Source organism: Cinclus cinclus, chromosome 2, assembly GCF_963662255.1.
Source record: "Cinclus cinclus chromosome 2, bCinCin1.1, whole genome shotgun sequence".
Lineage (NCBI taxonomy): Eukaryota > Metazoa > Chordata > Aves > Passeriformes > Cinclidae > Cinclus > Cinclus cinclus.
Window position 1 is genome coordinate 58,982,973 of NC_085047.1, and position 27,062 is coordinate 59,010,034.

The following is a 27,062-nucleotide window of genomic DNA, read 5'->3' on the forward strand; positions in this document are numbered from 1 at the left end:
CCTACTCCATCAGGCAGGGGTGGAATGAACAAGCAGTTGCATGGTACTTAAGTTGCCAGTTGAGGTTAAACCACAACAATTCCAGAATTTACTAAAACTATGTCAACCGTGGAAAAAGTGGAGATTACAGAAGTGTCCTGAAAATTTCATGTTATAACACTAGCAAAGAAACACTTCAAAAGAAGAATAATTTTAGTCCAAAAAAAGGAGTATTTACTTCTGGTTGAAAAACTGCATGATGTATTTAAGATTTTTCCAGATACAAACCCCTTTTTTTACCTAGTCATGGATGGATCAGAATACCCATAGTGTTGGTAACAAATATCTGAAGAGACTGATCTTAATTATTCTGTTTTCCACACACCTTAGTAACAGGCTTTAGTTCAAAAATTTATTTTTGGTATACCTTACTGTCAAGTTTGGAAGTAAGCATTACACTTGAAACAACAGTTCTTATGTGACACAATTACACCAAATCTGAGTTTAGAAGTACAAAAATTATACACTGAAGTTTCAGCTAAAGACTGAAACAGGAAACAAGTCTTTGTGGTAAATACTAACGTATTCATGCAATTCAGAAATGCACACAAAACAATAGCCACCTGTTACTTTAAATGCATTACTTCTGGTGACATCATAAACCATAAGTTGAAAGAATCCTCTAACACCTGCACTCAAAGCACACAAAATTAATGATTATCTTTAATTTTTCAAAAGCCTCAGTGCATTCTGCACCAATCTGACTTAAGCATTTTGACATCAAGTGATCATTCACATACAAAAAACAGCACATGAGGGAAAAAAATGTTCAACAACTAACTGGTAGATTACAGGGAAGGCTACAAAAACTTAGATAGTCTATTAGCAATTCAATACGGAAGACTTCATTAAAACCAAATAAATACTAAATTTTACCTTTTCTGGATTGTAATATAAAGATTTCAAAGTGGTAAACAAGGGTGGGCAGCCTTTACTGAAGTTAACCCTCAGGAACTTATCCGTTAGTTCTCTAAATTTTTCACCTAGGAACAAAAGTGTGTTTGGTTATATGTCAGTGATTGCAAGTGTTATATAAATATATGCACTAACTGCTGTGCAACTCTGGATAACAGAGAAACTGAGAAACTGCAATTAAGGTTTTAATCTTTCCTGTTACTTAATAAGACACAAATATGCTCCAGATTTAAAAAGAAAAATAAAAAGATCAGAGTAAAATGCTTAAGTTGCTAGTGTTTAGGAGTCTGCTGGCACACATTGTAACAGTACTCAAACCTACAGTCTATTAAAAAGAGAAAATATTAAGTTCTGACTACAAAGGATGTAGCAAAAGCTACTTAAACAATCACTGAAAACACCCTATAATATTAAGAATAACAATGGAGATCTTGCAAAAAATCCATCATTGGAGGTTTTAATGAGTAAGTGAGACAAATGTGTTAGGAGTAGTGCAGATAAAGTATCCTGATTTGAGGAAGAAGGATGGATTAAATGAATCCTTTGCCCTCTCCTAGTTCTATTTTTATTAGTAGGACATGACTTGTGGTATGATTATTTCTGGAATTAGAAACAAGACATTGTTTCTGAAACAATCTCCACATCAAAATCATCTGTATCAGAATATACTGCAGAAAGCTAGAAGTGTGATCTAATCACATTTTCAGTTAAAAATTACAATATTTGCAGTAAGTGCTACCTTTCTGAGAAATGCTGTTTAAAAAAAGAAAAAGCAGTACTTCAAAGAGAAGACAGCCAGGAAAACAGCTGGTTTTCATGGTTTTTTTCCTATTGTGAAAGAGACTGTTTTCAGCTGGGTGGGAGGTGCAGCTGGAGGGGCTGGTTTGGTTGGCTTTTTTCTATTATTTTTATTGACTTTGTTTGCTTTGCATAGGGATGAACTTTTTCCACACTTCAGTGCTGTTTCCGTTGTGGACTTTTCTAACTTTCCCAACAAGGAAGTAGCACACTTCACGTAATACTAGGATTCACCCATAAAACTGACAGAACTGTAAAAATAAACTTAACTTCAATAAGAACACATTAAAATTTTGATTAACAGATTGTTTTTAGATATTCATAAAATTTCCACACCACTGCTTTGTAAACAACATTTTCACTTACTTAAATCTCATTTGCCCTACACTTAGTGTTATCAGCAGTGCTGCTAATAAACACCGAGAAAAATGAAAGTAATTCATGTTCTCACCTTGCTGTACAAAACCAAATTGCTGTATATAGAAACGCCTACCTGTGGATGGGGATCAGTAACTAGACTGTAAGCACATGTATTATTACAGATGGATTAATTAAAATGTTGTATCAAACTACAGAAACTCCCCAGTATAAAGAAAAAAGCATCCCAGTTTCTCCTGCTGATTTTTTCTAATTTATTATCTTGCTGGAAGACCCAATTTAGAATACAGGAAAGCAAGATTCAAGTTTCCATTAAATAACGATTTACTTATAGAAAGCAAACAATTTTTAAAACGAAGTCTAAAAAAAAGGGCACAGAGCTGGGCACCCACCTATGATAAGAAGCCAAGCTACAATTTAGTCTGAGGCACACACCTGACCACAGGAGCATAAACAAATCTAAAAATGCGTGCACACACACTTGATCAGTAAAATTGATGGTACCAGCCTTCCTCCATAAAGGTGGCTTTCAGCTTGATCAAAGAGTTGATTTGTATGAAATACAAGGTTAGGATGCCATGTACAGCAAGGTCTGGACAAGAACATATCCTTTTAACACAAGCTTGGATTGCAGAGTATTTTAATTTTGACAAGTAATGTAATTCTGAATCAAACAGTGACAGCTGTAACTGGCCAATGATCACACTGGAAAAGAAACTGCATTTAACCAGAAATTCTATCCTCTAGAAACTTGCAAATACTTTCCTGCAAACAGGTTCCTTTCTACACCTTCATATTCTTGCTATCAAATTTCAACCAAAAGAAATTGTCTCCTGTAAATAGTTTAGTAAGCAGACTAATCTCTACAGGATCAAGACCAGTCTTGATTCTGCCTCATAGGCTTAATAAATAAATTAGCAAAAACAAGTTTTAATTTTAAAAATTTCTTATTTGTTATAAAATGCTACAGAAAATAGCCAAGAGATTTTTATTGACCAATCTAATACAGATTTTTGCTCTTATTTATCCTGCTGTTACAGCATGAGCAACTAATTCTTGTTACTACACATACTCCTACCTCAAAGAACATAAGCTGGGAAACTACACTGTCAGATATAAGGCAACCTAGAGCAAAACACACAGTGAAATGAATTCAACAGCAAACCATACTATTAATAAAGATATAGAGGAAAGTGTTTTGCAGGTTACTTCCTTGTTTGTTGTGTTACCATAACAATCTTATTACATAAAAAACCCCAATTACTCATCACCCAGCTTTTCAAATCTAGCTGAAATGCCTTAAAGTTTGCCCCTGTACCTTCAAAGAAACTGAAGTATATAGGATAATAAAAGGCACAAGTGGCAACTTCTTATGAAGCAGTTAAAATCTTTTGATTCTATGCAGGAAATGCATATGCACATTCAGACACAACAACAGGGGAGTGCACTAGATGTGCTCTGGAACATTTAAAGGTACCAACAAATGTGGTACCTAGCAAATGAGCTAAACTAAAAACTAACCTAATAAATTTAAAAGAATGAGGGAGTATGTTGGGAATTTGCAGCTGATATCAAATTTCTTGACACTTGTTATCTAGCTTATGTACTTTCCAAAAGTCTTCTACTGGAGTTTCACCAGGCAGCCAGCTACACACTAATTATATAGTTTTATGGTATTTACCATTTCATTTAGTTTCCTTCCTTGTATTTTGGAAGAGCACAGCTTTCTTTTTAACAAGTACATGCACATTTTCCTTCCAAAACTGAGGGAATTTGTGCACTGTATTTCAAAACAAATTTTGAAAGGGCAAAGTCACAAAGAACTTAGCTACAAAACGTAGTAATTTGGGCTACATAATACTGCAGATATTTTTGTTTCTTTTCTCATCAAATTAGCACCACAAAGGTAGTTTTTGTTGTCATATTAAGTTCCAATGGCTCTGTACAATTTTACAGAAAAACATGCATATTAAAGACACAGGAGGGTGTATGCATACATAAACACTCACACCTTGAATTAAAGTGTACTATACCCTACATTTTAACTCATGATTCTTAACGTGCATAAAGCAGAACTATTATGTACAGGAATTCCAACAATCTACATATCACTCTATACTGTAGTTTTATCAATGCAAATATTACATAGCTCATATAATATTTGAGGGTATGAAGCTTTTCTATCAACTCCTAAAACAAAATAATTTGGTCTAATCCAAGAGAAATGCATATATTTGATTTGTCTACATGTTCAAGTAGGTATTAAATGCAGAAGGTGGTATTAAATACACATTAAACAGCCTGATGAAAACTTCAGAAAAAAACAGAAAAAAACTATTACAGAACAGATATGCAACTTATTACCTGAAACAAAGTTTAAAGGTAATCTTCTAGGTGAAACTGCTCTGGGATGTCTTTTACTAACTTCTTCATAAATCTGAAGCCTCTCTTCTAAAGTGCCTATTGTCAGCAAATACAATAGATATAAGTAACAGACATAAACACCTATTCTTTCAAATGTCTTCAAATGTTGATAATTTAAGTGCTGAAAATTGAGCTAGACTCCTTATGAGAATTTGGAACAATTTAAACGTTTCATGTTATTTTTTCAAGTTAATAAAAAACAAAAACTGTACTGAGAACACACTGTACATACAATACACAACGACCAGAATTAATCACTCTAAGGGTAACCTGTGAACAGGACCATTACTTTGCACATTCAATCACACAGACCTGGAGTTTAGCTTCTTTCAGTCAGGTGTTGTTCAGACCCATTCACACACTGGATTACATTCATAGCTTCAATTAACCCTTTTTTCACTATGCATCCATTTCAGACACACTTAAAGCATTCAGAGAAACATTGCATTTCTAAACCATAGGTAAACAAATAGCACACTATATAAGCATGCCTCTATTACAGGTCCTCTGGTGACTGCAAAACCAGGGTACAATATTGCCAGTGGAAGTACTGAGCGCTAGAACTCTTTATACCTTAATGTTTAACAAAAATAAAGCTACTTGAAGATTTTCTGCCCACTCCTCCCCTTTCCCCCATAATATGCTTTGGAGCTCCAATGTGGTTAGAACTTAAATAGCACTAATCTTTTGCTTTAAAGTGTCATTTTTAATATAAATAAAATAAATTTTGATTAAACATTAAATTCATCAAACAATTTAAAACTGAATGTACAGATCAAAGCTACAATACATATATATTAAATGTATGTTTTTCTTTCGTAAGAAAAACCATTTATCTTGTCACTGAGCTCAGATGCTGGGGAAGGGGGGGGAAATCTATTACCCAGTGTCTCCAAGAGATGTAGATTTATAAAAATAATACTAAAATATTGTTTGGACTGGAACTAAAGCATATAAAAGCCCTAATTGAAGTCACAAGTTGGAGCTCCAGAACTTACCATGGGGGAGGAAATAGTCCTAAGACCACCTAAAAAATAAAGTAGCATTATTAGTTGTACAGAATTAGTACAGTTTTAGTCTACATAGGATTTTAATATGTCAAAAACTACGGGACTGGTTCTTTGTCAAAAACTACATGCTTTATAAGAGAATAACTGAGTTCCTGGGCAATTTAATTTCTGAGACAATAACCATGTGATTCAACTCTATGGATACATCAGGAAAACCACTATAAGGGCAACGCTACATTCTGAATATATGAAACAAATAATTTTCATTAACCAATCACTAGCTGTGTTCTCAGACCTCACGATACCGAATGGTAAAACTTTCTTCTAGAAAGTTGGTAAATGTAATGCAGCTATAACATCTACAAATAATATAATTGTGAGCTTATGATTTATGATGTCATCAGAATAACTCCAATAAGCTTTCACTTACTAGTGAAAAACTAAATACAAATAAACCACTCATGTATAAATGCAAACACTGGAATCTTATCAAGGCAAAACACTTAATATAGCATAAATAGTTGGAAAATTGTAGTTTTGAAAAATGAGTTTTTCTGGAAAAACACAATAGCGGAAATGTGAGCTGGCACTGGAGTAACAAAGGTTTTAACACATTTATCACCTTTACCTTCTAAAGTGCCAACTTAAAAAAAGAAAACAAAAAGTTGTTCTTTTTTTTTTTCAGGTGGTCTATCTTAAAAGGCTGACTTAAATAGCTATTTGAGTATTTCCTACATGCCCCTAGAAAGGGGTACCACCTAAACATGTTCCAAAATTACAATTTCATGTTGTGGCATATGATAGCCATCTGACAATCAACAACTAGGCAGGAATTAATTGCCATTTGGTTTCCAAGTTCATATGTGGCAATGGAACGTTTTTCATATAAGCATCTTAGAAAATGCTACCCTTAATTCCAAGAAGATAAATACTTGCTGTTGGTATTTTCATGCCTACCAGTTTTTCCATGAGCATTTTAAAAATTAAAGAACATACTACAAAACATGCAAGATCAGAAGGTACATCATTTTCTGCCAGGCAGAACTTTCCAATCTAAAGCAGTAACATATCAAAGAGGAGCTCTAAGTGTATATCCTATATCATCCATATTTTCACTGTATTTTTGTAGCTTAACTTACTGGGTTGTAGGGCCTTTTCCAAGCCTTCATAATAATACCAGTTTTCTGCATTGCGCTCAATTAACTCTTTATATACTTCACCAGCTTCTTTCAGTCTTCCTAACTTGAGTAACATCTCTCCTAGAAATAACACAGTACAGAACTATGAATTACATCAGAAAACACTTGTGAGTAAAGTTTACAGTACTAGATACATAAAATTGTCCCTAAGCATACACAGATTGTTAGAAAGAAGCCATATTTTCCCCAAAGGCATTTGCTGTGTGCTACAAATGCTACTTGAAGCTACCACATACAGAGCTCGGAACATTCATCACCTGTGAAAACAAAGACTACCTGAATGTCTGTATCTGAGGATTTAAAATAACCATTGGGAATATCAAACAACCAACTCATCCTTCCAGGACTTAATCACACAACTAGATCAGTTTTTATCAAGCTGTTTACTTAAGCACATTTTCCACATGAGCTAACCAGTTTTTAACCGGTTAAATCACTCTGGTTTGCTACTAAGTAAATGGTTCTACTAGGTCTAGCTTGCAGGGAAATAATTTTCTTCACAGCAGCTCATGTTAGGCTGTGTTATGGGATTTGTGACTATATGTTGACAAACACAGCAACATTCCCACCACTGCAAACCAGTACTTGTAGACCATCAAGGCTTTTCCACCCAGCAAGTAGATAGGATAGACAATAAGGCAGGAGTGTACACAACCCAGACAGCTGATCCAAACTGGCCGAAGATACTTTATGCTATTTAGTTTCATACCAAGCAATCAAAATTGAGGAGGAGTGTTGGGGCAGATAGGCATTGCCTGGAGACTACCTGAGCATCAGTCTAAGAGAAGCGTACAGTGACTGCATCAGTTGAGGATTAGGGTTTGATTTTCCTTCCTCTTTCCATCACTCCATCTTCATCTTAAAGCACAAGTTCTCTTGCTTTTGTTCTTCCTATTCTCTCCTGATTTGACAAGTGAGGCTGGGTGTGGTGAGTGGGCAGCTGTGTGGTGCTTACTCCACTGGTTAGGGTCAGCCCACCACAACTGTGCAAGCCAGGAGTAGCTGAATAACATGTGCCATTACTGACACATATTCAGAATTCAGTATTAGCACTTCAAATCCACGAAACAACTGTGAGTTATTTTTAACCAAAAAAGTGAACTTCAGTATTCACTTCAATAAGTAAATGCATTAGGAAGCTTGAAAAGGAAACAAGAACTTGATACTTCAGTGAAAAAAGAAGAATTTGTGTTTGCACTTCAAACAGTATTCTTTATGAAATTCTTTTTCATAAGATTAAAACTGGGTTATTATAGTTCTGCGTTATGGTAAGGTACTCCAATGTACCAATATAATCTGACATCTCCTCTATTCCTGTGTTGACCCAAGACAGACTATCTGCATCCACTACCCAATTTGGCAGCAAAAGTTGTTTACTTGCGCACAAAATTGTAAATCTGTTGGTACCAGTTTTCCTATAATAATTGTTACAAATTAATTAAAGATTTTACATGCAGGGGTTTGGTTTTTTTTCTTTTTATTGTTTTATCATATCTGAAAGACATTACCAAAAATTTCTAACAAAACTGGCCAAGGGAAGAATAATAATGACTTACCTTTGATTTCTTCTACTATTAATTTATCACATATTTGCTTTTCATATGTCTCTATATGTTCTAAAGACTCCTGAAAAAGATCTGCCTCTCTCATCACTTGATTCTGATATAAAATCAGTTCACTATATTCATAATCTATTTTATTAGGAGGAACCTGGGAGGGGGAGAAAAATAATATATTAATTAACATTTACCTGTACCTCAAATAGATGCAGTATTACAGAATACAAATTTAAGCTATGGAACATAATCAGGTCTGTTTATACACACCATCTAAACATTCAGAAGGTGAAACTCCCATTACTCAATCAAATCAGATAAATTTAAGGATAACTTTCGTAGTTAGCATATTAGAAGTCTTTTATTTCTCTTTTCTCTATCACTGTGGCAGCTAACTAAAAACTGAATTATATGAGAGAAAGTAAATATCTTCATATATTTTCTTTCTGAAGCTCTTACGCACTACACAACCATTTTGACATTAGCTCTACAGAAGATAGCTGAGGGCTAACAGTATCATTTTCATTATACCACAGGTCTACATCAAACTATTTCTAAGAGGAATGACCCATCCATAGCTTGACAACTGCAATTTTTCAGATAGAGAACTTAAACTATTTCTCTCTAAACAAGTGTTCTCTGAACTGAACTTCAATCCCCCAGAAAACGCAGTGCACAAACATATAGAGTTTTCTGAGCAAGAGATAATTACTTTTAGGTCTGCCTGCAGCTGCACACCTAGGATTTTCTAGAGCCTACAGTACAACTAGTGGCTCATCCACCTTGCAATGCTGCAACAGCCAAGGAAGCAGGATAACACTCAAAATTATTCCTTTCAGTGATAACTCCCTACCACAGATTAAGGCAATGAAAAGTCTTGCCAGAGTTACAGTAATTCTTTTCATACTAAATGCTCTTCACTAACACACAAAACACTACTCCAGTTGCAAGAATATTAGCAAGCAAATGCAATCTCCAGAAAAAGCCAAGCAGACCAATAAAACTATACGGAATGTAATATTCCAACAGATATTGTGATAGACTTGTAATCTAACATTGTTTTTACATAAAGATGAGAAGCAGTTGAGTGTGACAAATATTGATATCTTTTCCTGTGACACTACATACTTTGTTCCTGAACGACCAACACTTTAAAGTCACATTGGTCACTAAACAGTTTACTACTATTTTCTGTGCCTGAAAAAAAGCTTTTCCTTGGTCTCTAAAGAGACAAGTAAGTAAATAAAAAACAAAGAAACAAACAAAAAAACCACGAAAAGCCAAAACATTACACTGGCTGAAAGGAACATTGTTATTAAGAATACTGTCCTAAACTACTACTTCGAGCCCTTCCCCAAGAACAAAGTGATTTTACAGGATTTAACATTTCTGAGTACATGCTCTTCAGATTTTGAGAGGCAACTTTTACAGTATTGGTGGGCATTTTTAGAAAGATTTGCTTTTACATAGAAGTAGTCTGAAAGATAGTATAAGAAAATACTATAAACGTGTGTATTTGACAATGAACATTACTATGAAAACAGTATCATTCAAGTACCTTTTTTAGCAGCTAATAAAGTATAGGAAATGATCACTAATGGAACAAGACTATACCTTACACATAATAGTCAGCAGGTAGCATGAAATTCTACCCACTTCTCTAAGTAGCTCTCTTATCCACAGCTTCACTTCCATTTCCACTTTTGCTCAATTTTTAGTCTATATTACCCACTAGAAATCACTAATAAAAACATTGTTACCAGGAAAGCATTTTTAACTGCTTCACAGAACGGACTCATGGAACAAGGGTTAAGCATTAAGCATGTCTTCCTGTTTATCCTTACTGCAATACCACGGAACAGAACTGCAGAGAACCAATTTAGTTCTTTCTCCTTCACCTCCTCCTAAAAATATCTTCTCCTCCAACACAATGCACATATCTAAATTACAAATACTGCAAGTAGCACAGCTTTTTGGCACATCATGAGTTGGTTTTAGGCTTTCCAAACACAGTTCACCCAAAAACCCATAAAAAAATATATACACAACACAGAGATAACTGACCTCCTCATTGCTGTTTTGGCTCAGTAGGAGAACAAAAGAAAGGAAAAAAAAACAAAACCCAAACACCAATCAATGAAACAACAAAAAAAAAAAATCAAACAAGAACCAAGAGAAAAATAAAACAAAACAACATAAAAAAATGAAAAAAAAAATTAAAATTAAATTATTCTCACACATAGACTAAATCCACCAGAAAGACAGTGCACTTACTATCACCCAATTTAAAAAGTTATTTTTAAAAGTAATTTTAAGAAGTCTGTTTTCAAAGGTATTTTGAAATATCATCATTTAATGACGACTGAAATCTGCAATTCATCAGAAGGCAAGTGGTTAACAACCCCAGTAGTTAATGTGAATAACCAGATTGTTTTATAAAGAGTAAGATATTCTATAAAGAGAATGCCCACACTATTGTTACTGCTGCTCAATACATCTTGACTCCTCCCTCCCCCCAGAAGAATTATGATTCTTGCACAGGACATGTTCAACTTTTTCCTGAACTCAATTCTACTGTTTCAGAATAAATTTCTTCTCCTCCTGGACCAAAGAAGGATCAACTTTTCAACCGCAGGTCCCCTAACAACTGTCACGGAAAGAATGTGACAAGATGCAGCCAAAACATACCTAAGAGCAGACCCCCAAAACTCCAGAGGTTTTCTGTCCATATCTGTATTTGTGGGCCTGATGCGAAAATTAGGAATGAAATAAAAATTAAGAATAAAAAATTGTTCTGGAAAAGAAGAAAGGAAAAATGGGACATACAACAGTAAAACAAATTGCATACTTGTTTTACACCTTGGTTCCCAAAACTTCAATACTGAACTGACTCTTACATAATTTTGACTTGGGACAGCACAAGCTGTTACATTTCCTGCAGAGATGTTTACCTTTAACCTCATAACCTGTTTTTGACTGAAATATTGTCCATCTGGCCAATTTTACAGCTTTTAGATGACAGGCAACATTCATCTTAATACACTAAGAGACAAAAATCACCATTTCCAGTGATAACATAGCCACTAGAATAAAACTGTCAACGATAAAAAGCATTTTATTACTTTAATTTGTTGATCAACTTCCTGACACTACTCTTTCCTTTCTTTTCCCTCCTAAGCAAGCTTCCTAGCTATTACTCTTCCCAAACCCAGCACAGAATTTGTACTAAAATCACCAAGGCTTTTTTCTGTCTATAGTAAACAAAGAGATGCTCTGTTTTTCACAGACAGCTTTCTCTCTAGTCATCCTCTCTTGCCATATTGTTCTTTTCATTTTCTGTTTTTTTTTGACAACAGGCTCATCAGTAAGTCTTGATCTCTCAGTAATGAGTGCTTTATGGGTAAAATCCCTGCTATCAGAACTAGGACTGTATTTTACTTTTCACCGATAAGCTAGCTAGCCCTGAGAGACAGTTTTACAGTAAACTAAGTCAGAATAAATACAGCCTGTATCAACAAAGGCAGCTCACTTCCCTCTATTATTCCCCTTCCTCTGTCCCCTCTCACCTCACAGCTGTTCAGTTCAGCCAATCAACCTCCCAAAGAGTGATTATCTGTGATTATCTTTCTGGCACTTAGGCTTCCTGAACCAACCCTCCACAAGTCAGCCAGTGCTGCACAAGGAAGTGGTGCAAGCACACAGGAAAAGCTCAAATTGCTGGTTTTGGCAACAACTTGTAGCTACATTATTTTGTAATACTGCATCTTCAGATATTAATCTACAATCACTAAAATTACAGTTACTTCATGTTTTTCTTAGTTTTACTGCTTGGTCTTGGCTATTTGCATTCACATCTGAGAAGACTGAGCTGCCTGAGTAATTCAAGTAAATAAATATCACTATTCTACATTACCATTATTAGCAATTTTTGCGACACCAGCATTTTAAGTAACGTGCCACATTTCTTTTACTATTCATTAGCTTGAATAGTAAACAGTATCAGGCCTAGTACAGATTGCCATAAAACTCCTCAAAAACATCCATTTGTTGAAGAGTCCTGCTCATGAGTCATTTGGATACCCTTCAGTCTTTCAATCCTCCTTTTAAACTACCATTCTTCTATTGCAGTCACTTGCAACAGTCTGTGCAGTCCATCTATCAAGGTGAGTGCATACAAACTACAGGCCAAAAGGGGATATTTGGGAAGGAAAGTACACAAGATAAGCACTGTCTCAAAGATACATGCAATATCCTGAACTTAATTATTTTAACTGCGGGACTGAAAAATCCCAACACAGCAAAACCAGTACATCTGGGGAGTATTGTGGAAGAGCCAACGCGTGGTAAACCTGAGCTTTGAGCTCGCCTGGGCTCTCCTGACTGCTCTGGACCAAACACATTGATTCTCCATGGGTTTCCACCTGGACCTGCACTCATCAGGGAGCTGGCACAACAAAGCAAAAGACTATTTTATAGAGAAACTGGACTAATGTGTTCATACATATTTTTAGTGTTTTAGAGGGGAAAAAGACAACATACCACTTAACTGTCTTTAACAATCTCAAAAAAGAAGATGGGACTAATTTCCTAGAAAATGATGTTGTGCAGCATCTCTAGCATATTTCTGTCCATTAATGCTTAAGCTGCTTTTCCACCACTTGCCTCTGACTGACACGATGCTAATCAACAGTTAAACTAGCTCATTGTACAAGCACAAGCAGTCTTCCTATTTATGGGAATTTCCCAATATCTCCAGTTTTATCAGAAAATGACATAAGTGCTTGCTCTCATCTTAGGATCACCTTTGTTTTAGGGTGAGATTTGATATGGTGGTAACTTGCACAGCAGACTCAATTGATATAATGCATTCATCAACAGTATTTGCATCTGGCTTAGTCACTAGACTGACCAGGGTCATGACAGCCCTCAAACAACCATATTTACACACAACCTTTTAGAACAGACAACACTAACAGCACCACTTCCATTCTCTCCAAGAGGCCAATACCACTACTAAGCTCTTAGTCCTTGAAGAGCCTCAGTCTCTTATGCAACATTTGCTGATTTTCCATCTAGTATATATTCTTTTGAACTCGAACAGCCATTTTGACACCAAACTCAGACTGGGCACTGCTGACTCATTTGATTTGAGAATGATGACTTTTTGTTTGTCAAACACTCAGAGAAAATGACCCAATTTCTATTAAAACCTATTCTCAGTTTTTACTAAACGTTGAAGTTACAGCTCTTTTGAAACATCAAGCTATACATACCCAGCTTGCAACATCCTTTTTTTGACCACACGTGATCAAGACAAATACTGGTCTTTCCTAGCCATTTATTTCCTTTCTTGTACTTAATCCCATATGTAACAACTCAGAAAAGATACGAAATTTTTGTTTTAAAAACACACAGTCTAGAGGTCAGATAACATCTTAGTATTACACAACACTTTCAAGATGCTTCCCCAGCTGAATGGATCTATAAAAATGTTTCTTTTTCTTTCCACATTGCAGAATAATCAACACATCCACTCTATTGTATTTTAGACTTTACAACACTGCATTACCACTAACAGAACACGGAAATAGTGTCTCTCAAAAAAGGTTATACTCAGTGATTTTAGGATTGTACCGTTTGATTTACTCCGGTCACCACAACACCAAGCCTGATTCAAAGAACTTTCAGCTACATATTCATTTTACTCTGAAACAAAGCACTGATTTTGAGTGTACTATATTCTGATGCATACAAACCATTGACAATATTTCATTCTTTGTAGGGATGTAATGGCACCCAGACTGAGGCAGGACAAAGTATTTTGGATGTGCCCATTTGCCCTATTTCCTGTAGTCTCACCCACTGTAAAGGGAGAGGATCATCACAGGTTCTCTCTAGCTACACGTGTCACAAACATTAACTTACTCTGCATGACTTTACTTTTATCCTCAACCCTAACAGTTTATTGGGGGCGAAGAAAGTATTCCTGTGTAATTTGTGTCTGCTGCTAAGCTCCTGGAAATTTTTCTGCTCAAAGCAGAAAGCTCCACAAATAACATATTTGTTCCTAATTCATAACTGATTTCCATTGCCAAAGAACTAATTCCTCAGATTCTATCCCTTATACAAGAAGTGTTTTCTTTCCAGGAAATCTTACCTGCTGGGTTTTCCTAAACTCTTCAAGTAATTTTAAGGCCATATCATAATCTTTTAGTAAGTGGTATGCAATGGCATATCCAATCCAGGAAGCACGTTGTGTGGGGCGCAGTTGAAGCAGCTGGTATCTTGTCTCCTTCAGTAAAAGAAAAGCAATTTTAAAAGAAGAATTTTTAACCAGAGTTACTACGCATTTATAATGATTTAGCACCAAGACAGCCAATATTTTAAAAGAACTTTTAAAAGCCCTAGGCAACCTTTGAAATTCTAACAGCATGGGAAAAAGCAGCACATTGCTGTTTTATAAATTTGGAGGTTACATTCTAAGGACACAAGTCATGGAACAAAGAATAACATCTATTCGTGGAGACACAGAAGGTGTCATTTTCAAGAGCACTTCCTAAGGGCCTAAATTATTTTCAAAAATAGAGCTCTGAAATCTCAGAAAGCCCCTTCTACCAGAAAGCAGGAGCTAACTGCCACTGAAAAAACAGCATTCTCCTAGGCACAAGGTCCTCACACACTACCACAACACTTCTCAGAACTTCTTCCCGAGTCAAATCATCCTCAGGTCAGCAATTCTATTTTCCCTTTCCATTAGTAAAGTCACAGGAAATAACATCCTCAGTAAGGAGAGCAACTAATGCCAAGCCCACAGTTCAGTCCTCTACTTCACATGAAACAGATAAATCAGTTTAACCATTTTGAAACTACTCACTTTTTGGACAAATTTTAATGTTTCATTTTTAACAATAATCATCACTGAAATACCAGAATCTGTCATCATGGAGCAAGTTACCCACATACTAACAAGAAACATGGTATTCTTATATTACCACATGTATTTCTTACCAAAAACACCTTCAGCATTTGCACCCAAAACATCATTTGTAGGGTTCACAATTGCTTGTTAAGTACTTCTACTTGCTAATTTAAGTATTGTCCCTTTCTCTTACTCTTTTAGTAAAAAATGAGTAAAGAACTATTTTTACAAAGTGACTGGTGAATCCAACTGCACAGAACAAATATTTCTAGTTCTGCTCTCAACCTTATGTAGAGTTCTACTGCAGTATCTTTTCCCGCTTTCCTAAACAATAGCTTAAAAGATTTTTGAAAAAGATTAGCAACAGAAATACTACCAACAAAAGGTGTTGCAGTGGAACAGAACAAGAAAAGGATAACAGCAATAAGTGGGAATTCAAAGAGAATACTTACTCTATATCCTTCTAAATCCCTCATCTGAATCTGCAACAAAGAGAGATCTCTCAAGATCTGTAGGTTATCTTTATCTAGTTTGAGTGCATTCCGGTAACACTTGATGGCTTCATCATATTTCTTATCTGAACGCTGCAGAAGGCCATAGACATGCCAACCTAATGCAGGTTAAGGAAGATATATTTATAATTCTCACAAAGTAACTGCAGTGCATTTGCATTACAGGTCAAACAACTTGACATCTTCCTTGAAGATCAGTACCATTACAAATGATGATGGAGTACTGCAGCCAGACTTTACCAACACACTGCAAAATATTAAATGTTCCCAAATTTTTTTTAATGAGACATTACTGCTTAAGTCACATTCAGAACCCCATGAGCATTGTTATACAAACTAAATTATCCAAACTCCAGACTGTAAGATGTAGTCACAGATTCATTTTTTTAGAACGTGCTACCATAATTACAGTGGGAATTCTTACTCATAGAAGTGTTTCATTCTAACAGTGGAATCTGTGTATGATTTCTACTTTTCCTCTCTTGCCTATCTGTAACCTCATTAGACTCCATATTTTACAGCAAGGAAAAACACAGACCTTTACTTGATTCATTGACAAAAGGGAAACTAAGCATTTTGTGCATCATAAGTCCTTGTCACAACCTCAGCATCTTAGATTTCCACCAACAGTGTACCATAGCAAAACAATCGGGTTTTGTACTACAAAGGATACAGACGTGACTTTTCACATCATTACGAAGTCCTTTACGAACAAATTCATACGCTTCCTCCTTCTTCCCTAAGCAGTTCAAGGTCAGGCCTTTCATCGCAAGTGTCTCTGTAAGAAGTATCAGATACTAATGTTTCTGACTTCCCATATGCCAGCTTCACAGTGCAGATATCCTTTGAAGTTGTTACACAGTGAAGTCCCCCATTAAAATATATTTTAGATCAAGATAGTAGCCCAGCACAGCTGAAGGCTATTACATGGAAGCATCTCCTTTCTTGAAACTGGTCTTAAAAAGACCTCTCGAGGAGCATCATACAGATGTCATCAACACAGACAACACAAACTTTTAATAATTTAAAAATACACTTAGCCTGCTTCGAGGGAGTTAGCAATAAACTAAAGCAAATTTAGAGAGCTCCTCAATGTGTATTAAAGTTCCAGACGCAAACAAGGGAAAAAAGGCTGTGTCAACCACAAGAAACAACACTCACAGTCAGTTCCCCTGCTAAAGACTTCTTACAAGCATTAGTTAAGGGAAGTGTATTTACTGGTACTATTAGGAGTGTAAGAGACCTCAACCCAGTAACATTTTAATCAACATTCTCAGAGGCACAAGATTCCAAATACTACATTGGTATGACTACTGCTGTCCTTCTTCCCCCATTCTTCAAGGCACACAGTAGACAAGCAAGTTGCATGCAATGCATGCACTATGCCTGAAAGCTGTTCCAGATTCAGATTTCAGATTTTTTGTTAAGTAAGAGGCCACTTGTTTTGGTTCCTGCCAGAAGATCAGTCACTGTTTCATCTGGTTTTCCTCCAGCTACAACCTCTTCCCCCGTATTAATGGCAACAGAATGATCTCAAGGTCAGCTGTAACAGCAATTTGAAGTCTTATTGATAGACCCATTCTACACTTTTTCTGTACAATACACCTGTAAGTGAATGATGACCCAAAATTAGTCAAGGGTGGGGTTTTTTTGTTGTTCTTCAGTTGTCCTACATCCATACTGCAAGAACAGAGAAAGCCAGAATACTTCTCAAATGATATTTAAAAGCTTTAAAAAGAAAATCCACACTGTGGGAATGGGAGCAAGCTAATCCGGCTTTCCCATACCACGGAGATAACTGCCCAGCCACACCAATCTGTCTGTTTTGCCACCTCCTCACTAAGCCTCAGAGAAAAGGAGTTTCAAAAGTTTAGTGTGACAAGCACAGCTTTCCATCAGATCATTTCACTGGCTTAGTTCTGCTTCAGCTGTTCATTCCAGGCTTTACTCCCAAGCTTCAAAGCCATTAGTGGTTCAAAGCTCTCATAGTATGTGGACTGCCAAGGCAGCTAGCTGTCCTGGAAAAGTTTAAGAAGCAGCAAGAGCAGGAAAGACAGATCTGTATACTGAGATGTTATACGAACAGTAGTGCTAGTAGAGACACAGGCATTAGGTCAAAGCTGAACAAACCACTCTAGCTTTGAAGCAACAAAAAAACTTTTATCTCTAGGGAAGTAATGAAGACAACAAAGAAACAGCAGGCATGGATGGAAGCATGAAAAGGATTAGTCAAACATTTTGACAAGATTTGACAACATCAAATAGGAAAATAATTTTACTGACACAGTACATGAACACTCAGTGTAAGGTTGCTTCAACTGTAAAAAAAAACAAACAAAATTCACTGTATTGGAAAGAAAGACTGTATGAATAATGTAACAGAAACCTGTAATACAGAAAGACTAGAGTATCCTATTGAGGATGTAAATAGAATTTAACAGATGTAAATAGAAGCAATACACCACTGCCGTATTTCTTACAATATTTATCAGAGCAGGATCACCAGATCTTCGTGTCTTCAGCTTCAAGTATTAACTGCAACAGTATTACACTTAACACTGCTCCCTTTAAGCAGCAACTTGGTATGCAGTACAGAAAATATAAGACTATGAGCTTGACAAAAAACCCTCCCCATTTTTAATTTATTGGCAGAACATATTCATATAATATTCAAAAAAGGCTGGGATTGCTTTAAATAGGAATGTAAGAAAAACCCACACTAGCATTCTGACCCAGAAACCTAGAAAGACAAGTTGGAAGCTTCACTGAAGTGCTGCTTCCACCACATATTTTCATCTTCAACACCCCATTGCACCAGGAGTGTATGACTGAGGCAGAGTGGAAACCTGATCTGAATGCACAAAAACTGAAAATCCAGAGTAATTATTCAGTCATAACAACAGAATCACACTCCACAACAGGCTCTTTTCTTTCCCAATACTGTGATACAGACTAATAATACATTTAAACTCTCGACATGAGACAGAAAAAAAACATCCTGAGTCTGCAGTTACCTCCATGTTCAGCAAATTTTGGGTTAGAAAGGATCATCTTGCAGAACTTGAGTCCATTTTTGTACTGCTTTTGTTCGTAACATTTCTGTAAAAGAGGTGAAATACAATCACTGAAATGCATTTAAAACCACAGTACCTTAACATACTGTTACAAATGTAGTCATTCATCCAGCAAGGTATAGTGATCAGATCACTAGCAAACTCTAGGCAAATATATCTATTCATATGAAATTGTCTCTTCTCAGCATTCAGAACATGCAACAAATACTCTACGTCATGGTCTATTTTTTTATTAAAAAGTAATTCCTTTTCAACACAAATAGAAAAGGGAAGTAGCAACATCTACTTCAATTGAGAAACTCTTAAAATAGAATGCAGAGTTAGGAATCTTGACTGAACAGAACTTTTGAGGAGAATTAATCTCAGAGTCTAAGCACTCCTTTCAAAATCCCATTTCCCTGGCCTAGTGATTTCCAGACAAGACACCTCAAGACAGAAGACTTTCCTAGTTGCCAATACAGACTTCTAGTAAGAAGAGAGAAACCATGAGGTAGGATAGACTTATAACCTCGGATATAGATACAGAGATATCAGGGTGGAAGAATTTACCTGGTATTAAAAAACCGAAACATCTAATTTCTGCCTGTAATAGTACAGCTAAGGGTTACTTACAAATTTACTTAGAACACAATTTACCTAATTACTAGGCAAACTGGCAAACAGTGTGGTTCAACTGTGGGAACACATGGAAGAAAAAATGTGAACGTGGGTCCCTTTCCTTCTTTAGGAAGATATTACCTAGATCACTAACGTTTTAGTATTTAAATCAACTATGGATCATTACAGTGGATCACTAAGATCTGTTTAAACCAGCTAAAGGCATGCCTGTGTGAGTAAACATGAAAATTATTTGAGGCCACTTAAGCTTTTTAACTGTAGAAAAACCACCAAACCAGGCACAGCTTGGCACCATTTTTCATTAATAATGAGTATTGTCCTGATGTAATTTAGAAAGCTATTCTAAGGAGAATGTATGTCATTTCAGTTATGTGCTTGAATGCTTTAGCAGTCTCTCATATATTATACCCACTCCATCAATCTTCCAGGACAAAAGCAAAATCTGTGTAAAATTAATATGGAGATAGTATCCCCTTTGCAATCAGAACAGATCATTCCATTACTTCACAGGGTAAAAGCAATACAGAAACATACCTATGCCCACTTTGGGGTAATTGGCTAAGGCAAGAAAACAAGGGTCCCTCCCCCAGTCTGCAAGGAAGGGCTTAACTGCAGACAGTTTTTAGGTTCTTGTTGCCTGAAACTCAAGACACTGGCAGTTAACCATGACTAAGTGCAGATTAAGTCACAGAATAATTTAGGCCAGCAGGAGCCCTCAGAGGTCACCAAAATCAATTCTCGAAACAGAAGAGCTAACCTTGATATTAGATCAGGTTGATCTGCCTGACTGACTTCTGGCAGGATGGTCAGAGAATTCCCATCAGAAACAGTTTTACTATGGGAATTCACATTTTAACAACAGCAACAGAAAAGCTCTGAGATTTTTTTTTTAATGAGAACTAGCTTCTTTCTTTTACCAGAAATAACCAAGGCTGTAGCAAAACTTGGAATCCCCTCTAGGCAAAGGTGAAAATTCTCTTGCTCATCTACTTACTTTGTTAGCTTACAATACTTCGAACCATTTTTAAAGAATCCTAGGAAAACACCAACAATGTGCTATGTATGCTTTCAAAACTTAATCAAGTATGCCTAAAAAAGTAGCAATAGTGAACATTCATTCACGGTTCTACAACCGTTGCAATGTTGAATGAAACCCCAAATATACAGCAGTGCTTAACCAGAAGCTATTGAGTCAAGTGTGCACTTAAAATAGATTAACTACTGGAGAAAATCAGATCCATTATCCTTGTTCTGACATTTTTATCCCATGGAGTTCAGTCTCAGGCCTAGAATAAGAACTGAATTGAAGACAATTAGAAACAAATGTGATTTTTGGAGGACAGACAAGATCACATTTTCTAAAGCCCAACAGATGAATGGGAGAGAAATAAATGCACTCCACACTGAAAGAAAATATAAATTCAATATTTAGTTTGTTGGCTTGCTGGTAAGACAATCAGCATCCTTTGTTTAGGATGATAGAAGATCCTAGAGTCCCAAGTCCAGACTTTAATTCAGTACTGCCAAGTCCACCACTAAACCACATCCCTAAGTGCCACATCTACACATCTTGTAGATATCTCTAGAGCTGGTGATTCAACCCCTTTCCTTTCAACCCCATCCTCTTGCAATGCTTCCAACCCTTCCAAGTGAAGAAATTTTTCCTCATATCAAATTTAAATCTCCCCTGATGCAACTTGAAGCCATTTCCTCTTATCCTGAAGCTTCTAGGAAGAAAGACCAACCCTCACGTCACTACAGCCCCCTTTCATGTAGTTGTAAGGACATTGCACAGTTGGGAAGCCTGATATCTCCATATGTATTCTCAAGTTTTTTTACTTATCAGGACAGATGTAGCTGAAACACATTCACTAGAATCTGCCCCACTGCATTAAGTCTTTGGTACACTAAAAGCTCAAATTAATTTGCTGAGTTAAGTTTTTTTTAACTGTTTTATCTGTAGTGGTTAATGTGATGGTCCCCATCACTCCTTTTTGGCAATCATTTCCTGCTAAAGCTAAAACCAAAACCTAAAATCATGAATGTTTACACACTTGAAACCTCAAATAGAAACTGTGGCAAGGCCAAAATGTTATCCAGAACTTCTGCTGTGGGATGCAAGTAGGAAGGATGCTACCTCATGGGGCAAAAATCTCATTGTTCCCTTTTTCAGCATTAACGCAACTATATAATCTGCTTGTAGACTGCCATACAGTTAATCTAGATACCATTTTGTGTACTTTTAGTTAAGTATCAAGTGCCTCTACACGGATGTCAAATTGGCACTGCATCTGAGAAGTAATTGTAATGGTAAAAAATCCTACTAACAAAGACAACGAAAAACAAGAAAATACTTGATTCCTGTATTACAATGTTTTGCTGCATCTACTTAGAAAAATGCCATTCATAAACTGTATCTTTTTGTATGATGTCTTTTTTTTAAACACCTAAAATTCCTTCCACTACTAAATATAAACAGAATCAAGGATCTGAATCACAAGCATTACTTGTGAAATAGGACTCCACATATCACTACTCAATCACACATGTCATTTACTTCTTGCTTATGTTTAACTATTTACAACATCAGCTTAGTGCAGGGATGATTTTACAAACTACATCTCCCTAGACATAGCATCTGCTGCTTTGAAAAAGGCCTTGCGTTAAGAGAGCAGTTACATTTTTCACATACACAGTTTAATACAGTTAAGGCAATTTTATGGCTGAAAACATCCCATTATCTCAGACATTAACATTCACTTCCAAGAAGTCATCTTAACAAAAAATATTCTCAACTGGCGACTTGAAGAGAGACTGCAGCTGCAGCAAGCAGTTCTGTGCAAGCCTTCCTCACTCCATGGCCCCAGTGCCTCTGAAGGTATTCAAGTGATGTATTACTTGAGAAAGCATTTTTGTGAAGACTAGATGAAAAGTAGTATCACATTCAAAGACTGAGGAGAGCTATTGCATCAAACCAAACAGTGCTAAACACAGCAATCAAGCATCTCTGATCAGCTTGAATGTTTTAATAATTTAAAGTTGTTTAAGAGGGTCTGTGACTGTAACAAAGCTGCAATGGAGTTCAAAATGTACAGTGACACATCAGATGGTGAGCTTGTGTAAAGAGGGCTTGTAAGAAAGATGGCGACAACTTTCTAGCAGTGCCTCTTGTGATAGGCTATGGAGTGATATTTTTATGCTAAAAGATCAATTCATATTAGACATTAGGCAGGTATTTTTATGATTATAGTGGTGAAACACTGGAATAGGTTAGGCTGCCCACAGAGGTGACAGATGATCCCTTCCTGGAAACATTAAAGGGATTCTGAGCCACCAGATCTAGTTGGAGATGTCACTCCCAATGGCAGGGGGTTGGACTACATGGCATTTAAAAGGTCCCTTCCAACCCAAGCTACTTTCTAATTCTACGTGCAATTTCTTTAACAACAATACTGCAATTTAAAAATTGATTCTGCTATCTCTTGAGAAGAACTTCTCAAACACAAAACCCAAACCATTATCAACATTTTAACATTATTCTCCAATCCTACTTGTGCAGTCTACATTCTGTTAAGGCATGTCTTCACATCAATGGACTGCCTTGCCCAAAACATAATGGAGCATAAGAACCACCAATAAGAAAAATAACATTTCAAACCAATTAAACAATTTTAATATAGCTGCATAAATACAGCTTCAAGTTTTATTAATAGAGCAAATTAGACAAACATTAAGTTGGAAAAGACCTCTGTAATTGCCAAGTCCAGCTGTCAGGTTCTCATTGAACCATGCCCCCAAGTGCCATATTTACATGCCTTTTTTTACTCCTGGGATTGAGGACTCAACCACTTCACTGGGCAGCAAGTTCCAGTGCTTAATCATTCTTTCAGTGCAGAAATTTCTCCTCATATTCAAGCTTAACTTCCCCTGATGCAACTTGAGGCCATTTCTTCTTGTCCTGTCGCTCGTTACCTGGGAGAAAATCCTGACTCCCACCTCACTACCACCTCCTTTCAGGCAGTTGTAGCAAGTGATAAGGTCTACCTTAAGCCTCCTTTTCTCCAGGCTAACAACCTCAGCTCCCTTGGCCACTCCTCAATAAGTCTTAAGACATAATTTGTTTTAGTCTTCCCTGCTATTGTACTTGCATATAATCCTGCCTGAAGACCTCTCAGCATTCAATAGCTTCAACATTCTTCTTGCCAGGTAGTGTCCTGGCTCCTGCTGTGAAGAGTTTGGTGTAGAACTCAGGGAGGATTTTGGCAACACCTAGGATTCATTAAAAAAAATTACTCATGTTCTCAATGCTCTAACACTGATGGAAGTAATGCTTAAAGAAGAAAACTAAGGACTAAACATGGAACATCAGAGCCTAAGGAAAAAGGACAAGGCTTACACATCAATCAATCCTTACGGAAAGAATGTTGGAAGTCAGTTACGCTGGAAATCTTCCCCAAGGGTCACAATGGTGACCAGATTCCGTAGTAAAAAAGCCTCAGCATTATCAATTACACAGATCCTGATCAGCACCTTTTCCTGAGAGCTATCTGACAAGTATTTTGAGGCTGATCAAATTCTGATACACATTTCTGACCAAAACCAGGCACAACCAATACAGAAACATCAGCACTCTGTCAGTATTCTTAATTGCCATTTAACTGGAACTTGTAAAAAGCCTTGTTTTACTGGACATCTATAAAACAATGTGATCGGCATAAAAAAGGCAATCTATTTCCTACAGCAGCTGACAAAATTAATTGTCTAAGTACCTTAGTCAGATTTTTAGGCAACACTCAGAAGCTACTGCTTCCAAGCTAATAAATAATTATTAAATTATTCACCAGTTTGACAGCAAGGTCTGTCCATCTTGTCTGGAGGAGTTCAGCATCTGTGTTGGAAATGCTCCCCATATTACAAACTATATGGATATTTTCAATACTGATACAAGAAAAGAAAGCATCATTATACCACACAGACTAGAAACCTCTCCATGAGGTTTTTCCAAACAGCATCCCTCTCTCCATACTAACTTCAGTTCACTGATATTTTAGAGAATGAAAAAAAAGTATCAGCTGGGCTTCAGGTCACAGAGGCCAGGAAAACCCAATCAAAACATCTTAAATTTCTAGTTCCAGGGCTACCATTCCAGAGTATAAAAATGCTTTTTCACCTATTCTCCATACTCTACCAGGATTTTACATATGCATGGCCACCCCATGTCTGCTACTACTCTGCTGGTAAGAGCAGTTAAGCTCATCATCTGAAATAAAAAGAGGAAGACAACCTAGACACATCCTTGCTTGCTTTGACTGTCAAGCTGGACAGGCCACATCATTCTTCCCCAGACCTGGGAACTTACCAATTCAGAACAGTGCTGAGTCAGAACACAGACAATGGTGTACAACAGAACAAGCAGCCAGCACTACATAGTGGTAACATTCTGATCAATTTATTAATGTCACAGTAATATGCAAGCTTTCACTATTACCATACTCTGTATACAACATTTTTGTCCCTTAACCTGATGAGATTTTCACAATTACTCAAGTTCAAATCATCAGAAGACACGAAACTTGGTATATAATGCAGCTGGGAGTAACAGTTGTAATCACTGCTGTTATTATTCTTTATTATTGGTGGAATAAAATTGATATTGTATTTATTATGGGAAAGAACATGTACAATAAAATAGTGTTTTTCCACCATTTATTGTCACAGACCTCTTTAACAGCTGTATAAACTACACCTCTTTGAAAAGAAGCTATTATCAATAAGCTTGCCTTAAATTAAGGCCTAGTGCAATTTCATGCTATGCACATGCACTCACAGTTTCAATTCCTAGAATATCCTTTGCTTCAAAAGGGCAGAAAGAAACAAGACAGTAGAAAAGAGCTCTTGCTGACAAGTACTTCACATTTGTAACTTTTACACTGCTTGCCTTAATACAGTTCTCTCCTGTTTATGAACACATGTGCCCCTGCAAAGCAAAAACCATAACAGCAACAGTAGAAATGAGACAAGTTGTAGCCTCAGCACACATTTTCCAGTAGTTTTCAATCTGCCCTTTGTGCAGAAGTACTGGAGAGACCTATCTGCCACATCTCCTGGAATGGATTGCAATTTGCTTAGCAAGAGCTCAGACTAAACAGGTGGCTCCACAACATAGTGGAACTGCACCTGAGAGCAGTTAAGTAAATGAAACCATGAACACCACCACTGTTTTGTGGCATCTGATACAATACACAGCAAAATAAACATCAGACTTTAAAAGTTACAAATTTTTTAGGCATCCTCAGGCAAGTTCAAGACAATTACCAACACAAACCCTCAACAACTTAATCTCAACATTCCATACTTAACAACACAGTGATTCAGCCAAAAACCACAGGAATCACACCAGATCAGAGCTGAGATCAGACACCTGGTACAAGGCCACTACAGCTAAGATACAAGTGCTGGGTGCAGAGAGAGAGGCTTATGAGTAAGACAAGCTCTACTACAGTTCTCACCAGAATGTTCTCAGCCTCCAGTTATTTGCATCTCACCAACACTCCAAGCAAAAGGGTTTATCTTCACTCACAAAAAGAGTAAAGAGGGTCCCCACCACGCACCCCTCAGTGTCCAAACCTTTTTATATGGCTAATACATCACACAGCAAAGGGTTCCACAGTATAACAACCTTTTTGTTAACAACTTCTTGTTTGGAGCCTGATACTCTACAGCCTCCACTTCTAACAAAATCAAAATCAATCACAATAGCTTGAAGATAGGCAAGTACCTACTTAACTTCTGAATCTTCTGTTAATGTCTTTCTCCCTATATAAGGTAATTTCATACTCCTTCTGAGGAGGCTTGGGGAAGGAGCCAGGGGAAAGAGCAAAGCACACAGCACTGCAAATGTAGACTTGCAGTGTACTTGGACAGTGGCATAACAGCATATTCCTTTTCCCAGGATTCACCAGTTTTCAGTGTATAGGGGAAACTGTCTTAAACCTTCAAATTCCTCTAAAAGTCTCAAATCTTGGGGCAATCTAGCTCACAGCCCATACGAGGTATGTATTACATTAGGATTTCCAAGTCTTACTTGGATTCATCTACAATCAATTTTACTTGTTAGACTCAGCTTGCTCCAAAAACATGGAAGCTTTCAGGTGGCCTTCACTTTTTGTGCCACAAACAGTTTAGAATTGAACTCTTCTTGCTATTCAGTGCTTGTTCCATTCCATATAAACAGCCAAATAAGAAAAAATTCCAACATAAAACACAAAGGGACTTAACTCTGAAAAATTACCAGTTTTTCAAATAAAAGTAGGAATAAAGGACCAAAATGAAGAAACAACCCACAGCATTCCACAGAAACCTGTTTTCTGAGCCTTACATGACCACCTTCACAAGCTCCTTTTGAAAAATTAAACCAAGAACATCTATTTGGGATAAAGTCTTCTCCAATTAGACTCTCTCAAATCACTGACAAATGCGAAGTGTGACTTTCCCTTACCAGTGTCTCACTGACTCCTACCATTAGCCTGGCATCTATCCTCCACAATTCTGTCATTTCAGTAATTTGCAGCTGGCCAGGCATTCTCACCACTTCGTTTGAAAGCCCGTATCAAGGAAACC

General features: G+C 36.7%; 1 protein-coding gene across 1 annotated transcript in view; it reads right to left on the reverse strand.

Moving 5' to 3' along the window:
- NAA16 (N-alpha-acetyltransferase 16, NatA auxiliary subunit) overlaps positions 1–27,062 on the reverse strand; it is a 62,120-nt gene that overhangs the window by 31,261 nt on the left and 3,797 nt on the right. Inside the window, exons 2-9 of the mRNA XM_062487739.1 lie at positions 18,765–18,849; positions 16,424–16,528; positions 15,691–15,848; positions 14,477–14,611; positions 8,320–8,473; positions 6,704–6,823; positions 4,495–4,590; positions 916–1,022 (exon numbers count right to left, since the gene is read on the reverse strand). Of these exons, the coding sequence (XP_062343723.1) occupies positions 916–1,022; positions 4,495–4,590; positions 6,704–6,823; positions 8,320–8,473; positions 14,477–14,611; positions 15,691–15,848; positions 16,424–16,528; positions 18,765–18,849 (960 nt within the window). The remainder of the gene's footprint in view (positions 1–915; positions 1,023–4,494; positions 4,591–6,703; positions 6,824–8,319; positions 8,474–14,476; positions 14,612–15,690; positions 15,849–16,423; positions 16,529–18,764; positions 18,850–27,062) is intronic.